Source organism: Heterodontus francisci, chromosome 6, assembly GCF_036365525.1.
Source record: "Heterodontus francisci isolate sHetFra1 chromosome 6, sHetFra1.hap1, whole genome shotgun sequence".
Lineage (NCBI taxonomy): Eukaryota > Metazoa > Chordata > Chondrichthyes > Heterodontiformes > Heterodontidae > Heterodontus > Heterodontus francisci.
This window is the reverse complement of record NC_090376.1, coordinates 45,772,367-45,796,962: the sequence shown is the minus strand read 5'-3', so window position 1 is coordinate 45,796,962 and position 24,596 is coordinate 45,772,367. Positions and strand designations below refer to the sequence as shown.

General features: G+C 43.5%; 1 protein-coding gene across 4 annotated transcripts in view; it reads left to right on the top strand.

The window, feature by feature from the left end:
* The window catches only part of LOC137371283 (actin-binding protein WASF3-like), a 142,443-nt gene that overhangs the window by 59,483 nt on the left and 58,364 nt on the right, over positions 1-24,596 (top strand). For all 4 annotated transcript variants that reach the window (XM_068033581.1, XM_068033582.1, XM_068033584.1 and 1 more), the window contains exon 4: positions 16,237-16,371. In XM_068033581.1, coding sequence (XP_067889682.1) covers positions 16,237-16,371 — 135 coding nt within the window. The remainder of the gene's footprint in view (positions 1-16,236; positions 16,372-24,596) is intronic.

The window sequence follows — 24,596 nt, the reverse complement described above, 5'->3', positions numbered from 1 at the left end:
AACAGAGCCGGGAACAATTTCCTTGCGGGGCGATTTGCTGGTGCTATTGGGAAAGTTTTAAATTAAATTGGCAGGGGTGTGGGAACCAGGAGGTAATATCAGAGAGGAATACCAAGGTGCACAGAATACTGGAAAAGACAGCTCCAGAGTAGGAAATAGTAAGGTGTTAGGTGGATTCACAGTAAGGGAGAAAGTAATAAAGTCTAAATTAGGGTTACTGTGCATGTATGTGACTGCACGAAGTGTGGTGAATAAGATTGGTGAGTTACAGGTACAGATAGCCACGTGGAAGTATGATGTTGCGGCTGTAACAGAGACCTTGTCTCAAAGAAGGGCAGAACTGGGTATTACATATTCTGGATACAATGTGTTCGGGAAGCTAGGAAAGGGAGAGGGGTGGTAGTATTGATTAAGGAGAACATTGCAGTGCTGGAGAGAGGGGATGTCCCAGAGGCATTAAGGACATAATGTATTTGGCTAGAGCTAAGGAGCAAAAATGGTGCAGTTACATTGCTCGGTGTAACTGCTAACTTCCCTGAGCTAGGGTGCGCTGGGCGTCTCAGTGCACTTGGTACTTTGGGGTTGGCTGCGGTGGACCCTCTGCTGCTTCCAGTGATTTGGAGCTATGGGGATCTTTTTCTCCAGTAACTTTTGTGTTTTGTCGTTTCTTTTGCTAGTGTCAACTTTCTTGCCCTTCCTCATCCGATGAGCAGCTGCTGTAGTCAATTTTGGACATGAGCTGCCTCTTGCCACTGCTTTGGGTGGTGGTTTGCTCCCATTTTGTGGTTTTCCTCTTAACCACTTGCCACTCACCCACTTGTCCCTCTGCTGGCTCCTCTTCCATTGATTTCTGTTCACTGAGGAGGAGGCTCAGCGCACAGTGGTGGCATTGGGCAGTTTGTTACGGCACCCTTTTCCTCCTCTTCGTCCCTCTCTCTGCCCTCCTTTGTTATGTTTTTCACACTGCGGGAGTTGGTGGGGGGAGGGTTGATGGTCTCCTTTGCAACAGCCATGTTTGCCTTTCCTTCTTCGTGCCCCTCCTTGATTCTCGCTGCCTGTGCGTAACTGAGGCAGTGTTTTGGGCAGGTCTTGTAGAGATGACCTGCCCCACCACACAGGTTGCAGCACTTAGTCTGATTGCACTCCTTTGTCTGGTGGCTTTCCTGCTTGCAGTTCTTGCAGATGATTGTGCTGCAGTTGACCGCCACTGTCATGATTGATTATTAGAGACTATACGGTACTTGGAAGGGAAACTGAAGGTTGCTTTGGGGAAAACACCTGACCTCCGGTTTGTTGTAAGGTCAGATAGGCTATGTAGCCACAGTGAGCAGCAGTAAGCAATAACTCTACAAAAGTCTTTTTTATGAAAGCTTGTTAAATTTTTGTTAAAGTTAAATCTGTGACTTCAAGTGTGATTCTTCAGCCTGAGATGTGACATTAGCGACAAAGATATAAAGACAAACAATGCAGAAGTAAATTCAGAGATATTTAGGATTGTGTCATGGCATTTGCTGGAGCTGTTATGTCTGCAGTGTGGAGAATTGAGCCATTTGATCCAACTGGTGGTGCCAGTACATCAGTATGAAATGGAAAGCATGGCTGGAGGAGTTTGAAGCGTATGCTGACAGTTGTGGTTTGTTTTTGGACGGGGTGACGGAGGTGCAGAAAGCACAGCAATGGGCCTTATTGCTGTTCAATGTGGGGGCTTTGGTGAGGGAGACTTTCAACACATTCCCAGATAAGGGCGAAAAGGCGGATTATCAATGTGCAGTGAAAGTTTTGAAGGACCATTATATGGTGATGCCAAATGCCACATTCCAAAGGCATGTTTTCAGTCTCCTTTGACGGAATAGAGGGGAAACAGTAACCCAATTTGTGACTTGTTTGAGGCAGGCGTCAGATGGATGCAATTATGTTGCAATGGATCTGAATAACCAGATAATGGATCAGATGGTCCAACATTGCAAGTCAGATAAGCTGAGGTGTAGGCTGCTGGAAAGAGGAGGTGACTTAACGTTGGATGACACCTTGAAAATAGTGCGGCATTGGAAGCAGTGGATGAACAAGTTTGCAGCATGAAACTTAGCAGAAATGGGACTATCGGCATGACAAAATCTGTGGTTAACTGAGTGACGCAACGGAATCTAGGTATGTGTAAATGTAAACAACAGAAGTCAGAGAGAGTGTTTCAGATGTGGCAGTTTGGGGCACTATGGAAGAGATGATTGCTGCCCTGTCAAGGGAAAGATATGCAGAAAATGTGGGGGCAGAGACCATTTTGCCAAGAAGTGCAGAAGCAAAGCTGAACAGAGTGGGAAGCCTGTAAAGGAAAGAGAGATGGAAGTAGTAGAACTGTGAGATGAGTTGAAGAAGATGCAGTGAGTGAGGACACAAATAGCAATCGTGGATACATGTTTTCCGTCAATGGAAGAAACCATGAGGAGGTTCCAGTGATTGGGGCTGTTGAAGTAGATTCAGGCAGTGACTGTAATGTCATCAGCAGAGCACTGTGGGAGGAACTGAAGACAAAGAGAATCAAGTGCACACCTCAAATATGTCAAAAAGCTTTATCCTTACAGTTGGATACAGAACTGGCTCGGTCATAGAAAACAGAGGGTAGCAGTGGAAGGGTGCTTTTCTGAATGGAGGGATGTGACTAGTGGTGTTCTGCAGGGATCAATGCTGGGACCTTTGCTGTTTTGTAGTATAAATAAATGATTTGGAGGAAAATGTAGCTGGTCTGATTAGTAAGTTTGCGGACGACACAAAGGTTGGTGGAGTTGCGGACAGTGATGAGGATTGTCAGAGGATACAGCAGGATATAGATCGGTTGGAGACTTGGGCGGAGAAATGGCAGATAGAGTTTAATTCGGACAAATGTGAGGTAATGCATTTTGGAAGGTCTTATGTAGGTGGGAGGTATACAGTAAATGGCAGAACCCTTAGGAGTATTGACAGGCAGAGAGATCTGGGCGTACAGGTCCACAGGTCACTGAAAGTGGCAATGCAGGTGGATAAGGTAGTCAAGAAGGCATATGGCATGCTTGCCTTCATCGGTCGGGGCATAGAGTATAAAAATTGGCAAGTCATGCTGCAGCTGTACAGAACTTTAGTTTGGCCACACTTAGAATATTGTGTGCAATTCTGGTCGCCACACTACCAGAAGGACGTGGAGGCTTTGGAGAGGGTACAGAAGAGGTTTACCAGGATGTTGCCTAGTCTGGAGGGCATTAGCTATGAGGAGAGGTTGGAAAAACTCGGATTGTTTTCACTGGAACGACAGAGGTGGAGGGGCGACATGATAGAGGTTTACAAAGTTATAAGCGGCATGGACATAGTGGATAGTCAGAAGTTTTTTCCCAGGGTGGAAGAGTCAGTTACTCGGGGACATAGGTTTAAGGTGAGAGGGGAAAAGTTTAGAGGGGATGTGCGAGGCAAGTTCTTTACACAGAGGGTGGTGAGTGCCTGGAACTTGTTGCCGGGGGAGGTGCTGGAAGCAGGTACCAAAGAGACGTTTAAGAGGCATCTTGACAAATACATGAATAGGAAGGGAATAGAGGGATACGGACCCCGGAAGTGCAGAAGGTTTTAGTTTAGGCAGGCATCAAGATCGGCGCAGGCTTGGAGGGCCGAATGGCCTGTTCCTGTGCTGCACTGTTCTTTGTTCTTTGTACACATCTAAAACCCCACTTCAAACTGTTGGATGTTTCATTGCGAGTGTAAGAGCTAGAGATCGGAGTGTGGAGGCAGAATTCATTGTGATTGAGGAGGATGGTGAGCCTCTTCTGAGTAGAGAAACTGGCTAAGCCTTGGGGGGTGCTACACATTGGATTGACAGTGAATTCTGTGAAATCCTATGCAGACCTTCAAGAGGCATTTGGACCAGTGTTTCAAGGAATTGGGAAGTTGCACAACTGTCAAGTAAGATTAATGATTGCCAAAAATGTGAAGCCTGCAGCTCCGCCTGTATGCAGAACCCCTTTTGGTCTGAGCGGGAAAGTTGAGGCAAAGATCAAGGAACTGGATGACCAAGACATCATAGAGCCAGCTTAAGGACCAACACACCGATTTTCACTAGAGAAAGAAGCTGAATCATTTGTATGGTTTGTGGCAGTTCATGTTACATCCACAGCAATGCCAACTAGAGAGATTGAAAGAGTCAGACAAAGGTCCAGAATTGGAAATTAGGAGAATTGCCCATTCAGAGCATACGTTATTATGTGAGACTAACTGTGCACAATTGAAGTGCATTCTTAGAGGTAACAGACTTATAGTGCCACAAAAGCTCAGGCCTAGACTGGTGATGCGAGTTCATGAGGGTCACTTATGAGTGGTTGGTACTAAGCACAACTTACGAACCAAAGTATGGTGGCCAGGGATGGAGAAAGATGGGAAGCAGTTTGTCAAAACATGTCATTGATGTCATCTTGTCAGTAGACCCAATCCACCAGAACCAGTACACTGTTACTGGCTGAACCATGGGTGGATATAGCAGTTGACTTCTTAGGTCCATTTCCATCAGGAGAGTCCATACTAGTGGTGATTGACTATTATAGTCATTATTATGAGTATTTGGTAATGAAGTCTACAATGGCAGAGAAAACGGAGTTTGCATTGACTGAAATATCTGCAAGGCTTGGTCTGCCAGTCACTTTGTATTCAGACAATGAGCCACAGTTCATTTCACAGACCTTTGCAGATTACATGCAAGTCACAGGTATTCACCATCACAGAGGCCACAGGCAAATGGGGAAGTGGAAAGTCAAAACCAGTCCTTAGAGAAACGGATGAGGATTGCTCAGGCTAAGGGTAAAGACTGGAAGGAGATGTTGGCATATGTGGCCATGTATAGAACAACTGCACAAACTACGGCAGGAAAGAGCCCAGCTGAGTTGTTGTTTGGATGCAAAATACCTCCAAGATACCAGAGCTGAGGGACATTAGAGTTGATCAGGAGGTTTGAGATCATGATGCTGAGAAAAAGGGTGCTGCAAAGTTTTATGCAGACCACAGAAGGAGAGCTAGACAGTCTGATGTGATGCCAGGTGATGATGTATTGCTGAGAAGCGAGAGTCCGAGTAAGATGGATACGCCATATTATCCCAAGCCGTACACTGTTATTGCCAAGAAGGGAAATAGTGTGACTGTGCAGTCTCCAGAAGGAGTACTGTATGACAGAAATTCTTCATGAGTTAAAAAGTATCATGGTGACAAAGACACAACAACAGATGAACCAGATGTAGGAGCTGAGGCAAAGCTGGCTGATATCCACAATTCAGATGTCCAAGCCAGTGATGCTGTTGGCAGGCAGATAGCTTGCTATTCAGAGGGAGGAACATTGGTCACCAAGTCAGGATTAGGAAATGTCATTGGCCCCTCAGAAACCAGAGTTCCTGAGACAATAGAAAGACCACAGTGCGAGAGGAGACTACCAAAATGATATGAAGGTTTTGTGTTGTGATTATGTTCAAAAATCAGGGACATGTTTTCGTCTGATAAGGGAGGAATGTCATGTTTGTATGTGTGAGCTTGAGTATTAGAGACTATATGGTACTTCGAAGGGAAACTGAAAGTAGCTTTGTGCTTTGGGGAAAACATCTGACTTGGGGGTTGTTGTAAGGTCAGGCTATGTAGCCACAGTAAGCAGCAGTAAGCAAGAACTCTACAGAAGTCTTTAGTAAAGCTCGTTAAACCTTTGTAAAAGTTAAATTCAAGTGTGATTCTTCGGCCTGAGGTGTGATGGCCACTTGACCAGATTTGCTGCAGGTGTGACAAACTCTGGGCTGTCCGCGTAGACTAAGTGGTCCCGACTTCCCCGATAGCAAAGCTAGCGGGAGGGCGGAGGGTGGCTCCTTTGGCGTCCACGTTGACCTGTTTGCTGGTCCAAATCCCGAATGGGTCCTTGACTTCATTGTTGTTTCCAGCCACCTTGACGTACCTGTCGGCGAAAGTGAGCACATCTATGACAGGAATATAGAGATTGTAAAAAATTAACACAATAGTTCAACAGTCCTTCGTTACTGATCCTCTGTCAGTGCAACACTCCATACCTACCTGTCCTGGGAGAACCATGCAGGTCCCTTCCCCTGCCAGGTGTGAGTTACGGTTCTTTGGATTTTTTTTTTGGTGGGGGTTGGGGGTTTCCAGCACTGGCTTCAGCCTTTCACCCTTTTGGTGTCACGATGGATGGCTGCAATTCGGTTCCATTATGATGGCAGTTTAAACAGCAGCTTCACAGTGAGGATCGATAACAACACCTAGTTTCCTTTCTCCTTGAACACCTTCATGAAGTTCATGCATCCCACGATATTTTTAAACATCACATCGACGTATCCGCCACTCAGAAAATCCCGCAGGCGGAAAATGTCCACAGCTTCAAATCCACAGCATTCAGAAAAGACTTGCTTAACGAAAAAGGTCCGGTTCATGAGTGCATATAGGCTGGGATAATGAAATTGTCAAGAGTGGTGTAGAAGATGAGTTTGTAGAATGTTTTTGTGACAGTTTCTTGGAGAAATATATTGTGGAACTGACTAGGGATAGAGCTATCTTAGATCTATTAGATTAAAAGAGGCTTATAATGTTGCAAAAAAGAGTTACAAGTCTGAGGATTGGGAGTGTTTTAGAAACCATCAGAGGGCCACCGGAAAGTTGCTTAAAAAAAGGAAAATATAGAATGAGAGTAAACTAACCAGTAATATAAAAACAGATTGTAAGAGCTTTTTATAGGTATATTGTCATGAACGTGCTTCCATTATTATTTTTTGAGGACTTGTGTTTAAAAGACTGTGGGAAATACCTGAGGAGATGCTGGACTTTTTTTTTTAAAAAAAAGGGTCACTGGAAGGATACTTGGGACTTAAATATTTACTGGAAGTCACATGTCTTAAGCTATGTAAACAGACTTATGAATTAGCTTGGATTCAGTTGAAGATGAAGCAGCTTGAACAGGAATAAGAAATGAAAAAAACTTAAGCTTGAACAGGAACGTGAATTGATGGTGAACAAACTTGAAAGAGGGAAAAGAGCAAAAGAGAGCATTTCAAAGAGAAAAAGAAGAAAGGGAATTTGAATTTCAAAAAGCTGGAACTAAGACCAAAGGGTGGCTTTGACTCCGGGAAAATTCTGGTGAGGAAAGATCTGACTCCAACCCAGGACCCTGTGGAGAGCTGTTTAAACTTGTGCAAACCCTTCCAAAGTTTGAGGAAAGGGACGTAGAGGCATTTTTCATTTCTTTTGAAAAGATCGCTAGACGGAAGAAGTGGCTGAAGGAATGCTGGACACTGCTTAAGCAAAGCAGGTCGATGGGCAGAGCTCATGAAGTTTATGCTATGCTTTCTGAGAAGGCTTCTGCAGATTATGAGATGGCAAAAAAGGCTATTCTCGCTGCTTATGAGTTAGTCCCAGAAGCGTACAGGCAGAAATTTCAGAACCTTCGGATACGTATGTAGAATTTGAGAGGGTAAAGCAATTAATTTTGATCGTTGGATGCGGGCTTTAAAGGTAGAGGCCACGTATGAGAACCTTAGGGAAATAATTCTCCGTGAAGAATGTAAAAACTCACTCACTCCTTTAGTAAGAACCAATGTAGAGAACCAGAAGGTTTTAGCAAACAGACAGGCAGCTGAGATCACTGATGATTACGAGCTTGTTTACAAGCCGAAACTCCTTGTCCGTCAGCCCCACAAACCTGAGAAGGATAGAGGTGGGAGGGTGAAAGGACATCAGGTAGCCGGGGACAAGAAGTGACAGCTGGGAACATCCTGGGATCTCCTCCATGGGCCAGAAAGGAAGATGCTGAGGGTGGAAGTTGCGAGGTAAACCCATGGGACTTATTGGAGTACACAAGGCCAAAGCAGTAAAGGGGCCCTGATGGAGAGTACGACAATGCAAACTGCACCTCTGACTGCAACTGTAAGGCCAAGTACAAAAACCACTGAGTGTGCGGGATGTGAACAAGGTACCTCAGAGTCATAGGAAGTTCTTGTCAAAAGGAAAAGTAACTCCTTATCCTTCAAGTGAGACAGATAAACCTGTAGTTATACTTAAGGATATAGGAGCCACCCAAACTCTCTCGCTGGGGAAAGGCATAACTTTTCCACCAGAGAGTGCGCTGAATGCCAAGGTTTTAGTGAATGGTGTCGGCGGGGAGTATGCACCCGTACCTTTGTATCGGGTGCACCTGGAGTGTGACCTAATGTCTGGATTGGTAACCCTAGGAGTTGTCCATAGTTTTCCTGTAGATGGAGTTGACCTAATCCTGGGGAATGATTTGGCTGGAGCAAAGGTAATAGCTTCTCCAGTAGTCAAAGACCAAGTGAAGTCAAAGAGGCAAAATAGTTGCTGGAAAAAATTCCAGGAATCTTTCATTCATATGTAATGACCCGAGCAATGGTTAAACAAGTTCCATTGTCAGAGGTAAAATTGGTACCAAAGACAGACGAATATCTGAAACTTTCTTTGGGGATTTGGATAATCTGAAAGAAATGTTCAGTAAGTCTTCTCTGATCAAGGCTCAGCAAGCTGATGTAGAGTTAAGTAAAGTGGCACAATCAGCTCTTATTGAAGGTGAAGCAAAGGGATTTCCAAAGGGAGTTCTGGAAGGCTGGTATATTTTTTTTAAAAAAGGGATTCTGATGAGGAAGTGGAGACCTCCTCACAGACATGCGGATGAAGAATGGACGGTTGTTCACCAGATAGTGGTACTGCCCAAGTATCGCAGGGAAATATTAAGGATAGCCCATGAAATTCCTATGGCAGTATATGTGGGGATCTGGAAGACCCAATCATGTATAAGTTGACATTTTTACTGGGCAGGTCTTTTCAAGGATGTGGTGCAGATGGAGTATCATGTAGGGAAGTGTGAAGTTATTCACTTTGATCATAAGAATAGAAAAGCAGAATATTTTTTAAAAGGTGTGAAACTTGTAAGTGTTGATGTTCAAAGAGACTTGGGTGTGCTTGTATTAGGATCGCAGAAAACATGCAGGTAAGCAAGCAATTAGGAAGGCAAGTGGCATGTTGGCCTTTATTGCAGGGGGATTGGAGTACAAGAATATAGTGGTCTTGCTACAATTGTACAGGGTTTTAGTGAGACCACATCTGGAATACTGTGTGTAATTTTCGTCTCCACATTTCAGAATGGATATACTTGCATTGGAGGTAGTACAGTGAAGGTTCACTAAATTGGTCCCTGGGATGAGGGGGTTGCCCTATGATGAGCTGAGTAAATTGGGCCTATACTCTCTGGAGTTTAGAAGAATGAGAGGCAATCTCATTGAAACATACAAGATTCTGAAGGGGCCGGATAGGGTAAAAACTGAGATTGTTTCCACTAGTCGAGGAATCTAAAACATGGGGGCACAGTCTCAGGATAAAGGGCCGATCATTTAGAACTGAGCTGAGGAGAAATTATTATTATCTTTGGAATTCTCTACCCCAGAGGGTTTTGGATGCTCCATTGTTGAATGCATTTAAGGCTGGGATTGAGAGAATCTTGGTCTCTCAGGAAATCAAGGGATACGGTGAGCTGGCGGGAAAGTGGAGTTGACGCCTAAGATCAGCCAGGATCGTAGTGAATGGTGGAGCAGGCTTGATGGATCATATGGTCTACTTCTGCTCCTATTTCTTGTGCTCTTGCATCTCCTGCACTGTTTTTCACTGCCACCCTAACAGATTTAAGCACCCCTTGACTTGGAAGTCGGGTGTTTGTTGTAGCCATAGCTTAAAGTCTTAGGACAGGCACCAAGACCCAAGCCAGCACGAAAACAAAGACCATGGGAGAGCTCCAACACCAACAGGGTGAAAGGCCGAAGCCAGCGCGGGAACCACCCCGCCCCCCCCCCCCCTTGCAAAAAACTAAAATCCAAAGAACTGTAACTCGCACCTGTCCTGGGAGAGCCATCAAGATCTGTTGATTCTCTTCTCTTTTGTTCTGTTCCCCACCACCACCCACCCCACCCCACCTTCACTTGCTTAAAACCTAATACTTTTCGTACCGTTGTCAGTTTTGATGAAAGATCACAGACATGAAACAGTAACTCTGCTTCTGTCTCCACAGTGCTGAGTATTTCCAACACTTTGTGTTTTTATTCTTTATTCATATGCTTTAAGATACATTGCATAACAATTCAAATTGGACATTGCATAAAATGCGATACAGATCAGTTTCTTTCAATCGAGTACATGAGGTGCCTCACTAGACTTGCCATTTCAGGTTACATTTACAAGAGATTTGCATTACACGTCAAACATTCTCTGATGCATGTACAGGTTTCAGCCCCTTGCTACACTATGGTGGGTGGGCCTTACAGAGTGGCCTTTCCCCGTTGAGTCTTTGCAGAGGCTGCCCCAAGCTTTAGTGCGTCCCTCAGCATGTAGTCCTGGACCTTGAAATGTGCCAGTCTGCAACACTTGGTCGTAGACAGCTCTTTGCATTGGAAGACCAGCAAGTTTCAGGCAGATCAAAGAGTGTCTTTCACTGAGTTGATAGTCCTCCACCGGCAGTTGATGTTTATTATGGTGTGCTCCCCTGAGAACATCGCCTAGAGCACTGAGTCCTGCATTATTGAGCAGCTCGGGATGAACCTCAGCAAAACCCACTGCATCTCTTTCCAGACCTGCTTTGCAAAGGCACATTTCAGAAGGAGTGACAGTCTCTTCCCCACCACAGCCGCACGGAGGGCAGCGTGCAGAGGCAGTAAGACCCCAGGCATGCAGGAAGGTTCTGATGAGGAGGGCCCTCTTGGTGCTTGTTTGAAAGTTCTGGCGATGAGGCATTCTGCCAAATAAGTTTGATAGTCTGCCCAGGGAACCATCTGACATGATCCACCATCTCCTTTTCCCCACAGGGCCTCGAGTACACCTGATGACCAGGACCTGATGACCCACAATGGAGATGGAACACAGCTCCCCCATACCCAGTTTCTGTTTCTCCATGGCTGCTTGCTCCTTCCAGTTTGTCGTGCATGCCCTGACCCCTCCAAACTATATCCCAGCACTTCAAGTAGTCATTGAAGGGGGCAAAGGATCAGTCGGCCTAGTTCTGAAGATAACAAAATTTAGGTTGAATCACTTCAGGGTCAACAGCAGAGGTTGAGTTAGGCCTGTTTTTGGGAGTTGAATCAGGGCATCACACATTTCAGTCAAGTTAGCTAATAAGGTCTCAATGCCATATCTGAATTTTCTTTTTGGAATATTTTGGCCGAGGATTATGCAATCCAAAGCTGAAATAAATGAAATATTCACATATAAATTTAACTGCTTGCAAGCTGTAAAGCCCATTATTACAGATGAATCATGATTGGCTACTTTTCTGTCCTTCCTGTTTTCAAATTATGTCTTGGATGGAATCAGCCAAAATAAAATTGGGAGCACTAATTATCATTTGGGAGTTGTTGAGTGATCAAAAGTAGAGGAAAAAAGGAATGCTGCTTGACCTTTTCCGTGAGGTGTCTTGTTGAAGTTACTCTTTATTGGTTGGACTTGCTTTGTCTGCTGGCCTGAAGTGGTTATTCTGATTGGTTACAGCTGACTACAATGACAGCTGTTTTCTCCATTCTGATCTATCCATAGTACTGAAGTCCTGCCTTTTCACCTGTATTACACACCATTTTGGCAGGTAAACAATAAACAGTAACCAAGGAAGTAAAGTGCCCACAAGATCAAAAATATTCGCATACTGTGCTTTTTTTATAACCATTTTACCAACAAATGCTTAAAAAGGTTAAAAATAGAGAGTGCTGGAAATACTCGCAGCATCTTTGGAGAGAGAAACCAGACAACGTTTCAGGTTGATGGCCTTTCACAGAACTGCAAAAGTTAGATATGTAACTGGTTTTAAGCAAGTACAGCGGCAGGGAAAGTGGGGAGGGGAGGAAAGAACAAAAGGGAAGGTCTTTGATAAGGTGGAAGGACGGGGAGATTTAATTTAAACTCTTCTGCCTTCCACCTCATCACAGACTATTTCTTATTCCTTTTTTGTTCTTCCCCAGCCTCCCGCCCTTTCCCAGCCTAAAACCTGTTACATTTTTAACCTTTTCCAGATCTGACAAAAGGTCATCAACCTGAAACTTTAACTCTGATTCCCTCTCCACAAATGCTGCCTGACCTGCTCAGTGTTTCCAGCATTCTCTGTTGTTATTTTGGATTTCCAGCATCTGTGGTATCTTGCTTTTGCACATAGATTATAGTGCGCATGCAAATATGGGTATAGTGATCATATGCTCAATGACTGTGTCTCTTACTCATTTTTATTTAATAATTAAAAATGAGATTAGCCACCCTGGATTCCCAATTAGCTACATATAGCTAATAAATAATGTATTGGACAATACTAGTGGTTCTTGTGAATGCAAACTAAACAACCCCAATTAGAAAATAGAAATTATTCCCGTAAAGTATGTTTGGAATAAATTCTCATCAAGAGTATCTTGCTTTGTAAATGAGCCCCTTTAAAAAGCATTTTGACAAATACGCGGTTATTAAAAAAAAAATGGTTATAGGGATAAATATTAACTTAAATGATCAGATACTGTATAAAATAATTGTTCCAGTTCTTTTGGGACCATGGAAATGTTACCCATAGAACGTAACCGATCACAAATGTAATGGATTCAATTTCTTGAATATCTGCTTGATTGCCTGCAGCGGTCAGGGAGATATTCATTTTTAATATGGAAGTGCTGTTTGTGTTAAACCTTCTCAGGAGATTAACCAAATTTTGTATAGTTTGTGACAATGCAACCTTTACTCAATCTTATGAAATAAGTGACTTGATAGGCATTCTTAAATACAAGTTTTTTTAGTATTTTTAATATACTTCATGAATTTTCCTCTTTCTAGTTTAAATGTCGAATAATTCTATCATTGACACAACTAGAAGTTCTACATTGTGTCAGAACTGCAGTTTTACTTAGAACTATTACATAGATTATAGAGAACAAAAAAGCATCAGAATTGAAATAAAAACAAGAAATGCTGGAACCACTCAGCAGGTCTGGCAGCATCTGTGGAAAGAGAAGCAGAGTTAACGTTTCGGGTCAGTGACCCTTCTTCGGAACTGACAAATATTTAAAAAATGTTGGAATGTAATAAATGTAGTTTTGAAATTATATTTTGCCATGAAGGTGGTGGGAGAAATATATTAAGATGAGCCGGTGCAGCTTTTGAATAAATTAAGCTGTTACAGATACGAATATATGCAGCCAGAGGTCAGTCAGACTGGCTTGTTTGCACTTTCTCATTTTGCCTCTCATCAGATTTCTTCCTCATCTGTGCTCACAACCAGCCTAGAATTTGAATCAGCAGATTTTTAGCTAGTTGTTCTAAATTTTTTTTCCAAAAATATACTTTATTTATAAAAATCTGTAAATAAATAAATACATTACAAAACAGTTCAAAACCGTTCCAGGTTGACATTCCAGAAAGTGCAAAAGAAATCAGTTTCCTTCGATACAGAACGTGAGTTGTCTCACAACCCTTCCATTCCATTTTACATGCAGTGTACATTTGCATTACACAGCAGGATGAGGCCGACATTGGGTACGTTTTTTTCCCCCCTTTATCTAGAGGTTTGAACATCGTGTCCCTTCAGACACGGTCCCTTTTGGATCTCCAGATAAAGTGGAAGATAGCTCGGGTTACTGCCACAGCACTGGACTGGGGTATGGGCCAGACCTGCGCCACGTAGTGAGAACACTGCTCCCTGGTGAAAAGTGCAAATTTAAATCTGCATCACTGATATTTGGTACAGTTTGTCTTCCCTTCCTTTGTTCATCCTGTTGGAGATTATCAATTGAGCAAATATGATTGATAGCAAAGAAAAGGAAGGAAATAAATTGAATATACAAGTATAAAGATAGAGGCAGAAATCTGACTTGTTTGAAGCCTAAATGAATTTCAGTCCCATAGAAACTAAAGAAGATGACCCATCCAGTGCATCTCTGATGTGATTACCAGACTCTCAGTGATTAACCAGGGAACCAGGGCTACCTGTAAGATAACACATTTCCATTGATGTTTCCCCTCTTGCCATTTTCAGATATTACCACGTGTCATACCTGTATTGGTCAAGAAATTGCCAAAAATTCCTTGGTATAAGTTATCACTACATAAGTAATGTTTTAAATAATTTGATTTTAGACTTGTTTCTGTAAAACCGTCTTTAGTTTTGTAAATTCAGTTGTAGCTCTTTCTATTTACGAGTGGAAAGTAAAACTACAGCAAGAATCACATGGAATATGTTGGAATAACACGGTAATGTTATATTTCATAGCAACACTTAATCACATTCTTGTAGGAAGGATCCAGTAAGTATTCCTAGAAGTTTGTACGAGATGCATTGTTAATGATTAAATTAGAAATGGAACTCCAATAATGGGGGGAATTTTATGGAGATGGGGATAATTGGGCGGGATGGTGAGAGGGGCTTCCGCCACTTTCCCACATGCACGCAAATTAAGTCCGGGGCATGACGGCCTGACTGTCCAGCCACCAATTGAGGCCCTTAAGTAAGCAATTACTGCCAATTAAGGGCCTCATTCTGCAGCCACCTGAATTAGCCCTGCGGTGGATGGGCCTGGAGCACGTCAGGCAAACCAGTGTGGATTGCTTGCCGGTTCTGGGGGCGTGTCCTCGTTAAAAGGCACTTAGTGCCTGAACAACGGACACGGCATCAGGAAGGGGGGGCCCATTGAGAGTCACCCCCTCCGTTCTTGCTGCTGACCCCACTACACCCCTCCATCCCTCAAAAGCCCTCATGCTGTGATTTGCCTGTGGCCTGGTTTCAGGGCTTCAGGTGAGTCTAGTACCGACAGTAGCCACTGCCATTGTGTTAGTACTGCTCTGTTCAAGAGCTGCCAGCCTATGATTAGCCAGCAGCTCACCGTAGGCGGTACTTCCGTCACCAGGGTTCCTGATCCCGGGGAAGGCCCGTCACTGTCCTCTTAAGTGCCTAATTGGCACTTGATTTGGTGGACCTGCCCCAGAGGAGGTGACACAAGGCTCTCGCTGGTGCTTTTGCCAGTGGTCGAGACCCCCGTCGCCAAGACAAAGTCCCGGCCACTGTTAACTATTTGCTGCATCTCTGAGAGATGGGAGAAAAGAGAAAAACAATCAGATGTTCAGGTTTCCCATCGAGCCAACTTTTCAGCCATTTGATATAACCAATGTTCTGGACTGTTGAATGACAAAGCAGCATTAACATCATTGTCTTGTCTCGTTGGAGACTACCCCCCCCCCCCCCCCCGCCCCCAGTTTAATCTTCAGGCCGACGTTTTGCATGCCCTTTGCCTCCATCTTGAGTTTTTTTTTTCCTGCTTTGAATTTTGTGTTTTTGGATTAATAGAACCATCAGCGAGGAAAGCACAGAAGAAATATTATCAGATTTGAGAAAGATAAAAGATTAGCAAATATATCTGTGGCCTACACCTACCAAAATTAGAGAAGATGCAGTGGCTGCCAGGAGTGTAGAAATTATGGCTGTGGATGTATGGACACGGTTAAGAAGAATAGAAAATACATGGATGATTAGTGCATTGAAATTGAATTGTTGAAACTAAAAAAAAACATTGCTGTACAGGAAACACATCAGATGCTTCCAAGGTTGCTTAAATGCCATCTGTAGCATTTCTGGCATGGTTGAATTGTGTATTTTGATGGCAGCCAATTCCAAGTTAGAAGTGTAAAACCAAATCGAGTAGTCAAATTTTAGTTTTTGTCATTTATTTGCTTATATGAATGTTAGTAATTTTCTCTTTCGTTATGAGTGCTTAGACAACTTAGGCTCTGTGCTACAACATTGGTATATAAAATTCCACACAAATTTGCCAAACATATCTAGTGACAGTTGTGAAGTACTAGAACAAATGTTTTATCAAATCCATTTTTTTATTGAGCAGTTTTATGTTAGCATTTTTTCTTTCAAAGTGGAACTAAACTCTTATTAAAATCCATATATTCACTTTATTATTTGTTTGTCTGTTTCCTGTTATAAATTGCCTAATTGTTCTTATGTGTGTGGTGCAGCATTCAGAGTATCTCTTTTACAGTCCTCTTAAATTGCAGTGCCTTTGTTTTGGGACTTAGAGTGATAGTAAAATATAATTGGGGATACTTTTCTATTCAAAACATAAACTTAATAAAGTATTTATCAAGAGAATTCTGCATTGTTTTTATTTTCTTTTGCATTATAGATTTCCCTTTTCCCATATACTTTTTTTGTGTCAATCTGTTTAGGCAAACATGCAGAGGACATATTTGGTGAGCTGTTTAGTGAAGCCAACAACTTCCATATCCGAGCAAACTCTCTCCAAGATAGAATTGATCGTTTGGCTGTCAAAGTTACTCAGCTGGACTCTACAGTGGAGGAAGGTAAGTAATTCCATGGTAGGGCTGATGTTGTGATGGATTATTATGTACCTGGTTCTATTTGGCTTACTTAAAGACATTCTTAATGGTTGTTCTGTTCAATTTTTGAATAATTACTAATGACAGTCTAAGGTTCCAGCAGGGAAACAAATAAGGATCTTTTTACTTCTCAATACAGATCTTGTCCTTTGTTTGTGATAAGTTACTTTCTTCTTAGTCTCTGGAAATAAAGTGTTAATCCATCTAAACCCTTTTTAAGCATACTCTTTTTAAAAAAAAAACACATTTTGACCGAAGATATGATTGTTAAATTTGTTGATAATACAAAGATAGGTAGGAAAGTAAGTTGTGAGGACCGGAACGGCGGCAGGCGGACCTGGGAGGAATCGCATCCTGAGCGAGATCTGAAAAGAAGAGAGCGGGGCTCGAGGCCCTTGCTTACCTGAGCACCAGAGCAGCGGCAGGCTCTCTCTGTGCCAGCGCGCGCTGAGATTCAAAAGAGGTTAAAAAAAAGACCTACAGTGACATCACGGGAAATCTGTAAGCTGATTGGTTGGGTAAGTAACAGCTGTTAGTGCCTGTAAATAGCTTAAAAAAATAAGGGCAAAGTTTATTTTTTGGGAAAAATCCTCAATCTACCGTATCTGTGATAAGGTCAGTACTTCTAAAGTGTTTTTTTTTTATTAGTGTAATTTATTAAGGACTTTAGATTGTAGTGGGTAGTATTGGAGTAGAACAAAGCCCCTAGCATAATTAGTATTTTTAATTAAAAGGCGTAACTAAGTAATCTAAAGGTAAGTCATGGCAGGAGAGCTCGCACCTGTGATATGCTCCTCCTGTGCTATGTGGGAAATCATGGATGCTTCCAGTGTCCCTGATGACCATGTGTGCAGGAAATGTATCCATCTGCAGCCACTGGCTACCCGCATTTGGGAGCTGGAGCTGCGGGTGGATTCACTCTGGAGCATCCGCGATGCTAAGGTCGTCGTGGATAGCGCGCTTAGCTAGGTGGTCACACCGCAGGCAAATGCAGCAAAGGCAGAACGGGCAACCACCAGACAGAGTAGTAGAAGGCAGGTAGTGCAGGAGTCCCCTGTGACCATGCCCCTCTCTAACAGATATACTGCTTTGGATATTGTTTGGGGGGGTGGGGTGTGGCTCAGGGGAAAGCAGCAAGAGTCAAGTTAACGGCACCATGGTTAGCTCTGCAGCACAGGTGGGGGGGTGTGGGGGGGAAGAAGAGTGGCAGGGCTATAGTGATAGGAGATTCAATTGTAAGGGGAACATACAGATGTTCCTGCGGCTGCAAAAGACACTCCAGGGTGGTGTGTTGCCTCCCTGGTGCTAGGGTCAAGGATGTCCCTGAGCGGCTGCAGGGCATTCTGAGGGGGGAGGGCGAGCAGCCTGTTGTCGTGGTACATATTGGTACCAACGACATAGTTGAAAAAAGGGATAAGGTCCTAAAAGCTGAGTTAGGACGAAAATTAAAAAGTAGGACCTCAAAGGTAGTAATCTTAGGATTACTACCAGTGCCACGTGCTAGCGAGAGCAGAAATAGCAGGATATATCACATGAATACGTGGCTGGAGAAATTGTGTAGGGGGGAGGGATTCAGATTCCTGGGACATTGGGACCGGTTCTGGGGAAGGTGGGACCAGTACAAGCTGGGCGGATTGCATCTGGGCAGGACCGGGACCAATTTCCTCGGTGGAGGGTGCAGTGTATGCCAGTGCTGTCGGGGAGGGTTTAAACTAGAATAGCGGGGGATGGGAATCTGAGCAGGGAGACAGAGGAGAGGGAAACAAGGATACAAATGAAAGACAGAAAGGTAAGAAGCAGAAGTGGAAGGCAGAGAAAACAAGGGCGCGAAACAAATGGGGCCATAGTGCAAAATAAAGCTAAGATGACTAACAATGACAAGTCTAAAGGCATTGTGTCTTAATGTGTGGAGCATTCGCAATAAGGTAGATGAATTAACAGCGTAAATAGATATAAATGGTTATGATATAGTAGCGATTTATGGAGACATGGCTGCAAGGTGACCAAGGATGGGAACTAAACGTCCAGGGGTATTCAATATTTAAGAAGGACAGGCAAAAAGGGAAAGGAGGAGGGGTAGTGTTGTTAGTAAAGGAGGAAATCAATGCAATAGTGAGGAAGGATATTGGCTCGGAAAATCATGATGTGGAATCTGTATGGGTGGAGCTAAGAAACACCAAGGGGCAGAAAAAGTTGGTGGGGGTTGTCTGTAGGCCCCCAAACAGTAGTGGAGATGTAAGGGATGGCATTAAACAGGCGCAGTGGTTAGCACCGCAGCCTCACAGCTCCAGCGACCCGGGTTCGATTCTGGGTACTGCCTGTGTGGAGGTTGCAAGTTCTCCCTGTGTCTGCGTGGGTTTCCTCCGGGCGCTCCGGTTTCCTCCCACATGCCAAAGACTTGCAGGTTGATAGGTAAATTGGCCATTAGAAATTGCCCCTAGTATAGTTAGGTGGTAGGGAAATATAGGAACAGGTGGGGATGTGGTAGGAATATGGAATTAGTGTAGGATTAGTATAAATGGGTGGTTGATGGTCGGCACAGACTCGGTGGGCCGAAGGGCCTGTTTCAGTGCTGTATCTCTAAACATAAACATAAACTTAGACATGCATGCAATAAGGGTACAACTGTAATCATGGGTTACTTTAATCTACATATAGATTGGTCAAACCAAATTAGCTACAATACTGTGGAAGATGATTTCCTGGAATGTGTGTGTGACGGTCTTTTAGACCAATACATTGAGGAACCAACCAGAGAACAGGCTATCCTAGATTGGGCATTGTGCAATGAGAAAGGATTAATTAACAGTCTTGTTGTGCGGGGTCCCTTGGGGTGGAGCAACCATAACATGATCGAATTCTTCATTAGGATGGTGGGGGAAGTAGTTGAATCCGAAACTACGGTCCTGAATCTAAATAAACTACCAAGGTATGAGGCACAAGTTGGCTATGGTAGATTGGGGAACTTTACTAAAAGGGTTAATGGTGAATAGATAATGGATAATATTTAAAGAACGTGTGCATGAGTTACAACAATTATTCATTCCTGTCTGGCGCAAAAATATAACTGGAAAGGTGGCTCAACCGTGGCTTACAAAAGAAATTAGGGCTAGTATTAGATCCAAAGAGGAGGCATATAAAATTGTCAGAAAAAGCAGCAAACCTGAGGATCGGGAGCAGTTTAGAATTCAAAGAACAAAGAACAGTACGGCACAGGAACAGGCCATTCGGCCCTCCAAGCCTGTGCCGATTTGATGCCTGCCTAAACTAACACCTTCTGCACTTCCGGGGCCCATATCCCTCTATTCCCTTCCTATTCATATATTTGTCAAGATGTCTCTTACACGTCGTTATCGTATCTACTTCCACCACCTCCCCTGGCAGCAAGTTCCAGGCACTCACCACCCTCTGTGTAAAAAAACTTGCCTCGCACATCCCCTCTAAACTTTGCCCCTCGCAACTTAAACCTATGTCCCCTCGTAACTGACTCTTCCACCCTGGGAAAAAGCTTCTGACTATCCACTCTGTCCATGCCGCTCATAACTTTGTAAACCTCTATCATGTCGTCCCTCCACCTCCGTCGTTACAGTGAAAACAATCCGAGTTTTTCCAACCTCTCCTCATAGCTAATGCCCTTCAGACCAGGCAACATCCTGGTAAACCTCCTCTGTACCCTCTCCAAAGCCTCCACGTCCTTCTGGTAGTGTGGCGACCAGAATTGCACGCAGTATTCTAAGTGTGGCCTAACTAAGGTTCTGTACAGCTGCAACATGACTTTCCAATTTTTATACTCGATGCCCCGACCGATGAAGGCAAGCATGCCGTATGCCTTCTTGACTACCTTATCCACCTGCGTTGCCACTTTCAGTGACCTGTGGACCTGTACGCCCAGATCTCTCTGCCTGTCAATACTCCTAAGGGTTCTGTCATTTACTGTATACCTCCCACCTGCATTAGACCTTCCAAAATGCATTACCTCGCATTTGTCCGAATTAAACTCCATCTGCCATTTCTCCGCCCAAGTCTCCAACCGATCTATATCCTGCTGTATTCTCTGACAATCCTCATCATTATCCGCAACTCCACCAACCTTTGTGTCGTCCGCAAACTTACTAATCAGACCAGCTACATTTTCCTCCAAATCATTTATATATACTACAAACAGCAAAGGTCCAAGCACTGATCCCTGCAGAACACCACTAGTCACATCCCTCCATTCAGAAAAACACCCATCCACTGCTACCCTCTGTCTTCTGTGACTGAGCCAGTTCTGTATCCATCTTGCCAGCTCACCTCTGATCCCGTGTGACTTCACCTTTTGCACCAGTCTGCCATGCGGGACCTTGTCAAAGGCTTTACTAAAGTCCACATAGACAACATCCACCGCCCTTCCCTCATCAATCATCTTTGTCACTTCCTCAAATTAGTAAGACACGACCTCCCCTTCACAATGCCATGCTGTCTCTCGCTAATAAGTTTGTTTGTTTCCAAATGGGAGTAAATCCTGTCCCGAAGAATCCTCTCTAATAGTTTCCCTACCACTGACGTAAGGCTCACCAGCCTATAATTTCCTGGATTATCCTTGCCACCCTTCTTAAACAAAGGCACAACATTGGCTATTCTCCAGTCCTCTGGGACCTCACCTGTAGCCAATGAGGATGCAAAGATTTCTGTCAAGGCCCCAGCAATTTCTTCCCTTGCCTCCCTCAGTATTCTCGGGTAGATCCTATCAGGCCCTGGGGACTTATCTATCTTAATACTTTGCAAGACACCCAACACCACCTCCTTTTTGATAATGAGATGACTGAGACTATCTACACTCCCTTCCCTTAGCTGATCATCCACCAAGTCTTTCTCCTTGGTGAATACTGATACAAAGTACTCATTTAGCACCTCACCCATTTCCTCTGGCTCCACGCATAGATTCCCATCTCTGTCCTTGAGTGGGCCAACCCTTTCCCTGGTTACCCTCTTGCTCTTTATATATGTATATGCTAATATCCTTCTTCACTATTGTATTGATTTCCTCTTCTACTAGCAATGCTACTCCACTGCCTTTCCCTTTTTGCCCGTCCTTCCTAAATATTGAATACCCTTGGATGTTCAGTTCCCATCCTTGGTCACCCTGCGGCCATGTCGCCGTAATCGCAACTATATCATATCCATTTACATCTATTTGCACAGTTAATTCGGCTACCCTATTGCAAATACTGCGCGCATTGAGACACAATGTCTTTAGGCTTTCAGCAAAGGAGGACATAAAGGTTGATTAAGCGGGGGAAAATAGGGTATGAGTAAACTTGCGGGGAACATAAAAACTGACTGTAAAAGCTTCTATAAATATGTGAAGAGAAAAAGATTAGTGAAGACAAATGTAGGTCCCTTACAGCCAGAAATGGGGGAAATTGTAATGGGTAACAAAGAAATGGCTGAACAATTAAACACATATTTTGTTTCTGTCTTCACAAAGGAGGACACAAATAACCTCCCAGAAATGAGAGGGAGGAACTGAAGGATATCAGTATTAGTAAAAAAAAAAGTGCTAGGGAAATTAATGGGATTAAGGGCTGACAAATCCCCAAGGCCTGATAATGTACATCCCAGAGTACTAACGTAAGTGGCCCTGGAAATAGTGGATGCATTGGTGGTCATCTTCCAAAATTCTAGACTCTGGAGCAGCTCCTACAGATTGGAGGGTGGCAAATGTAACCCCACTATTTAAAAAAGGAGGGAGAGAAAAAACAAGGAACTACAGACCAGTTAGCCTTACATCAGTTGTGGGGAAAATGCTAGAGTATTATAAAGCATGTGATAGCAGTACACCTAGAAAGCATAAATGGGATTGGGCAAAATCAGTATGGGTTTACGAAAGGGAACTCATGCTTAACAAATCTACTGGAGTTTTTTGAGGATGTAACTAGTAGAATAGATGAGGGAGAACCAGTGGATGTGTATTTAGATTTTCAGAAGCCTTTTGATAAGGTCCCACATAAGAAGTTAGTTTGCAAAATTAAAGCACATGGGATTAGGGGTAATATACTGGCATGGATTGAGAATTGGTTGACAGACAGGAAACAGAGAGTAGGAATAAGTGGGTCTTTATCTGGGTGGCAGGTAGTGACTAGTGGGGTACCGCAGGGATCAGTGCTTGGGCCCCAGCTAGTCACAATATATATTAATGACTTGGGTGAGGAAACTAAATGTAACATTTCCAAGTTTGCAGACGACACAAAGCTGGGGGGGGGGGGGGGGTGGTGGAAGTGAGCTGTGAGGAGGATGCAAAGAGGCTCCAATGTAATTTGGACAAGTTGGGTGAGTGGGCAAATGCATAGCAGATGCAGTTTAAGGTGGATAAATGTGAGGTTATCCACTTTGGTTGTAAAAACAGAAAGGCAGATTATTATCTGAATGGTGATAGATTGGGAAGGGGGGAGGTGCAACGAGACCTGGGTGTCCTTGTGCACTAGTCGCTGAAATCAAGCATTCAGGTGCAGCAAGCTATTAGGAAGTCGAATAGTATGTTGGCCTTCATTGCAAGAGGATTTGAGTACAGGAGCAAGGATGTCTTACTGCAGACCACATCTGGAGTATTGTGTACAGTTTTGGTCTTCTTACCTGAGGAAGGATGTTCTTGCCTTGGAGGGAGTGCAAAGTAAATTTACTAGGCGGATTCCTGGGATGGCCGGATTAACGTATGGGGAGAGATTAGGTCGACTAGGCCTATATTCACTAGAGTTTAGAAGAATGAGAGGGGATCTCATAAAACCTATAAAATTCTAACAGGACTAGACAGGCTAGATGCAGGGAGGATGTTCTCGATGGCTTAGGAGTCCAGAACCAGGGGTCACAGTCTCAGGATACGGGGTATGTCATTTAGAACCGAGATGAGGAGAAAATTCTTCACCAACAGAGTGGTGAACCTGTGGAATTCTCTACCGCGGAAGGCAGTGGAGGCCAAGTCATTAAATATATTCAAGAAAGAGATAGATATATTAATGCCAAAGGGATCAAGTGATATGGGGAGAAAGCAGGAACAGGGTACTGAAATAGACGATCAGCCATGATCTTTTTTGAATGGCGGAGCAGGCCCAAAGGGCCGAATGGCCTACTTCTGCTCCTATTTTCTATGTTTCTATGAGTAGGACATAAGGAGGCTACAAAGGGATATAGATAGGTTAAGGTTAAGTGAGTGGGCAAAGATCTGGCTAATGGAGTATAATGTGAGAAAATGTGAAATTGTCCACTTTGGCAGGAAGAATAAAAAAGAAGCATATTATCTAAATGGTGAAAGCTCTGAGATGCAGAGGGATCTGGGTGTCCCAGTGCATGAATTCCAAAAGTTTAATATGCAGGTTCAGCAAGGAAAGCTAATAGAATGTTATCATTTATTGTGAGGGGAATTGAATACAAAAGTAGGGAGGTTATGCTTCAGTTATACAGGGCATTGGTGAGACCACATCTGGAGTACTGTGTACAGTATTGGTCTCCTTACTTACAGAAAAATGTAAATGCGGTGGAAGCAGTTCAGAGAAGGTTTACTGGACTAATACCTGGAATGGGTGGGTTGTCTTGTAAGGAAAGGTTGGACAGGTTGGGCTTGTATTCGCTGGAGTTTAGAAGAGTAAGAGGCGACTTGATTGAAACATAGAAGATCCTGAAGGGTCTTGACAGGGTGGATGTGGAAAGGATGTTCCCCTCGTGGGAGAATCTAGAATAGAAGTCAGTATTTAAAAACAAGGGGTTGCCCATTTAAAACAGAGATGAGGAGAAATTTTTTCTCAGAGGGTCCTGAGTCTTTGGCACACACTTCTTTAAAAGGCGGTGGAAGCAGAGTCATTAAATATTTTTAAGGCAGAGGTAGATAGATTCTTGATAAGCAAGGGGGTGAAAGGTTATTGGGGGTAGGCAGGATTGTGGAGTTGAGGTTACAAACTGATAAGCCGTGATCTTGTTGAATGGCGGAGCAGACCCGGGGGGTGCTGAGTGGCTGACTCTTGCTCCTAGTCCGTGTGTATGTTCGTATAAATTTATTCATGTTTTAAACTACATGTGATACTTAATAACAACGTAGCTTTACATGTTCTGAAATAGACTAAAAACAAGTTATGATCCTACCTTTGTGCAAAGTCCTCTGTAAGTAATACTTCGCAATGAACAGTTTGAGTCTGAGAGTGATTTTTGAATGACTA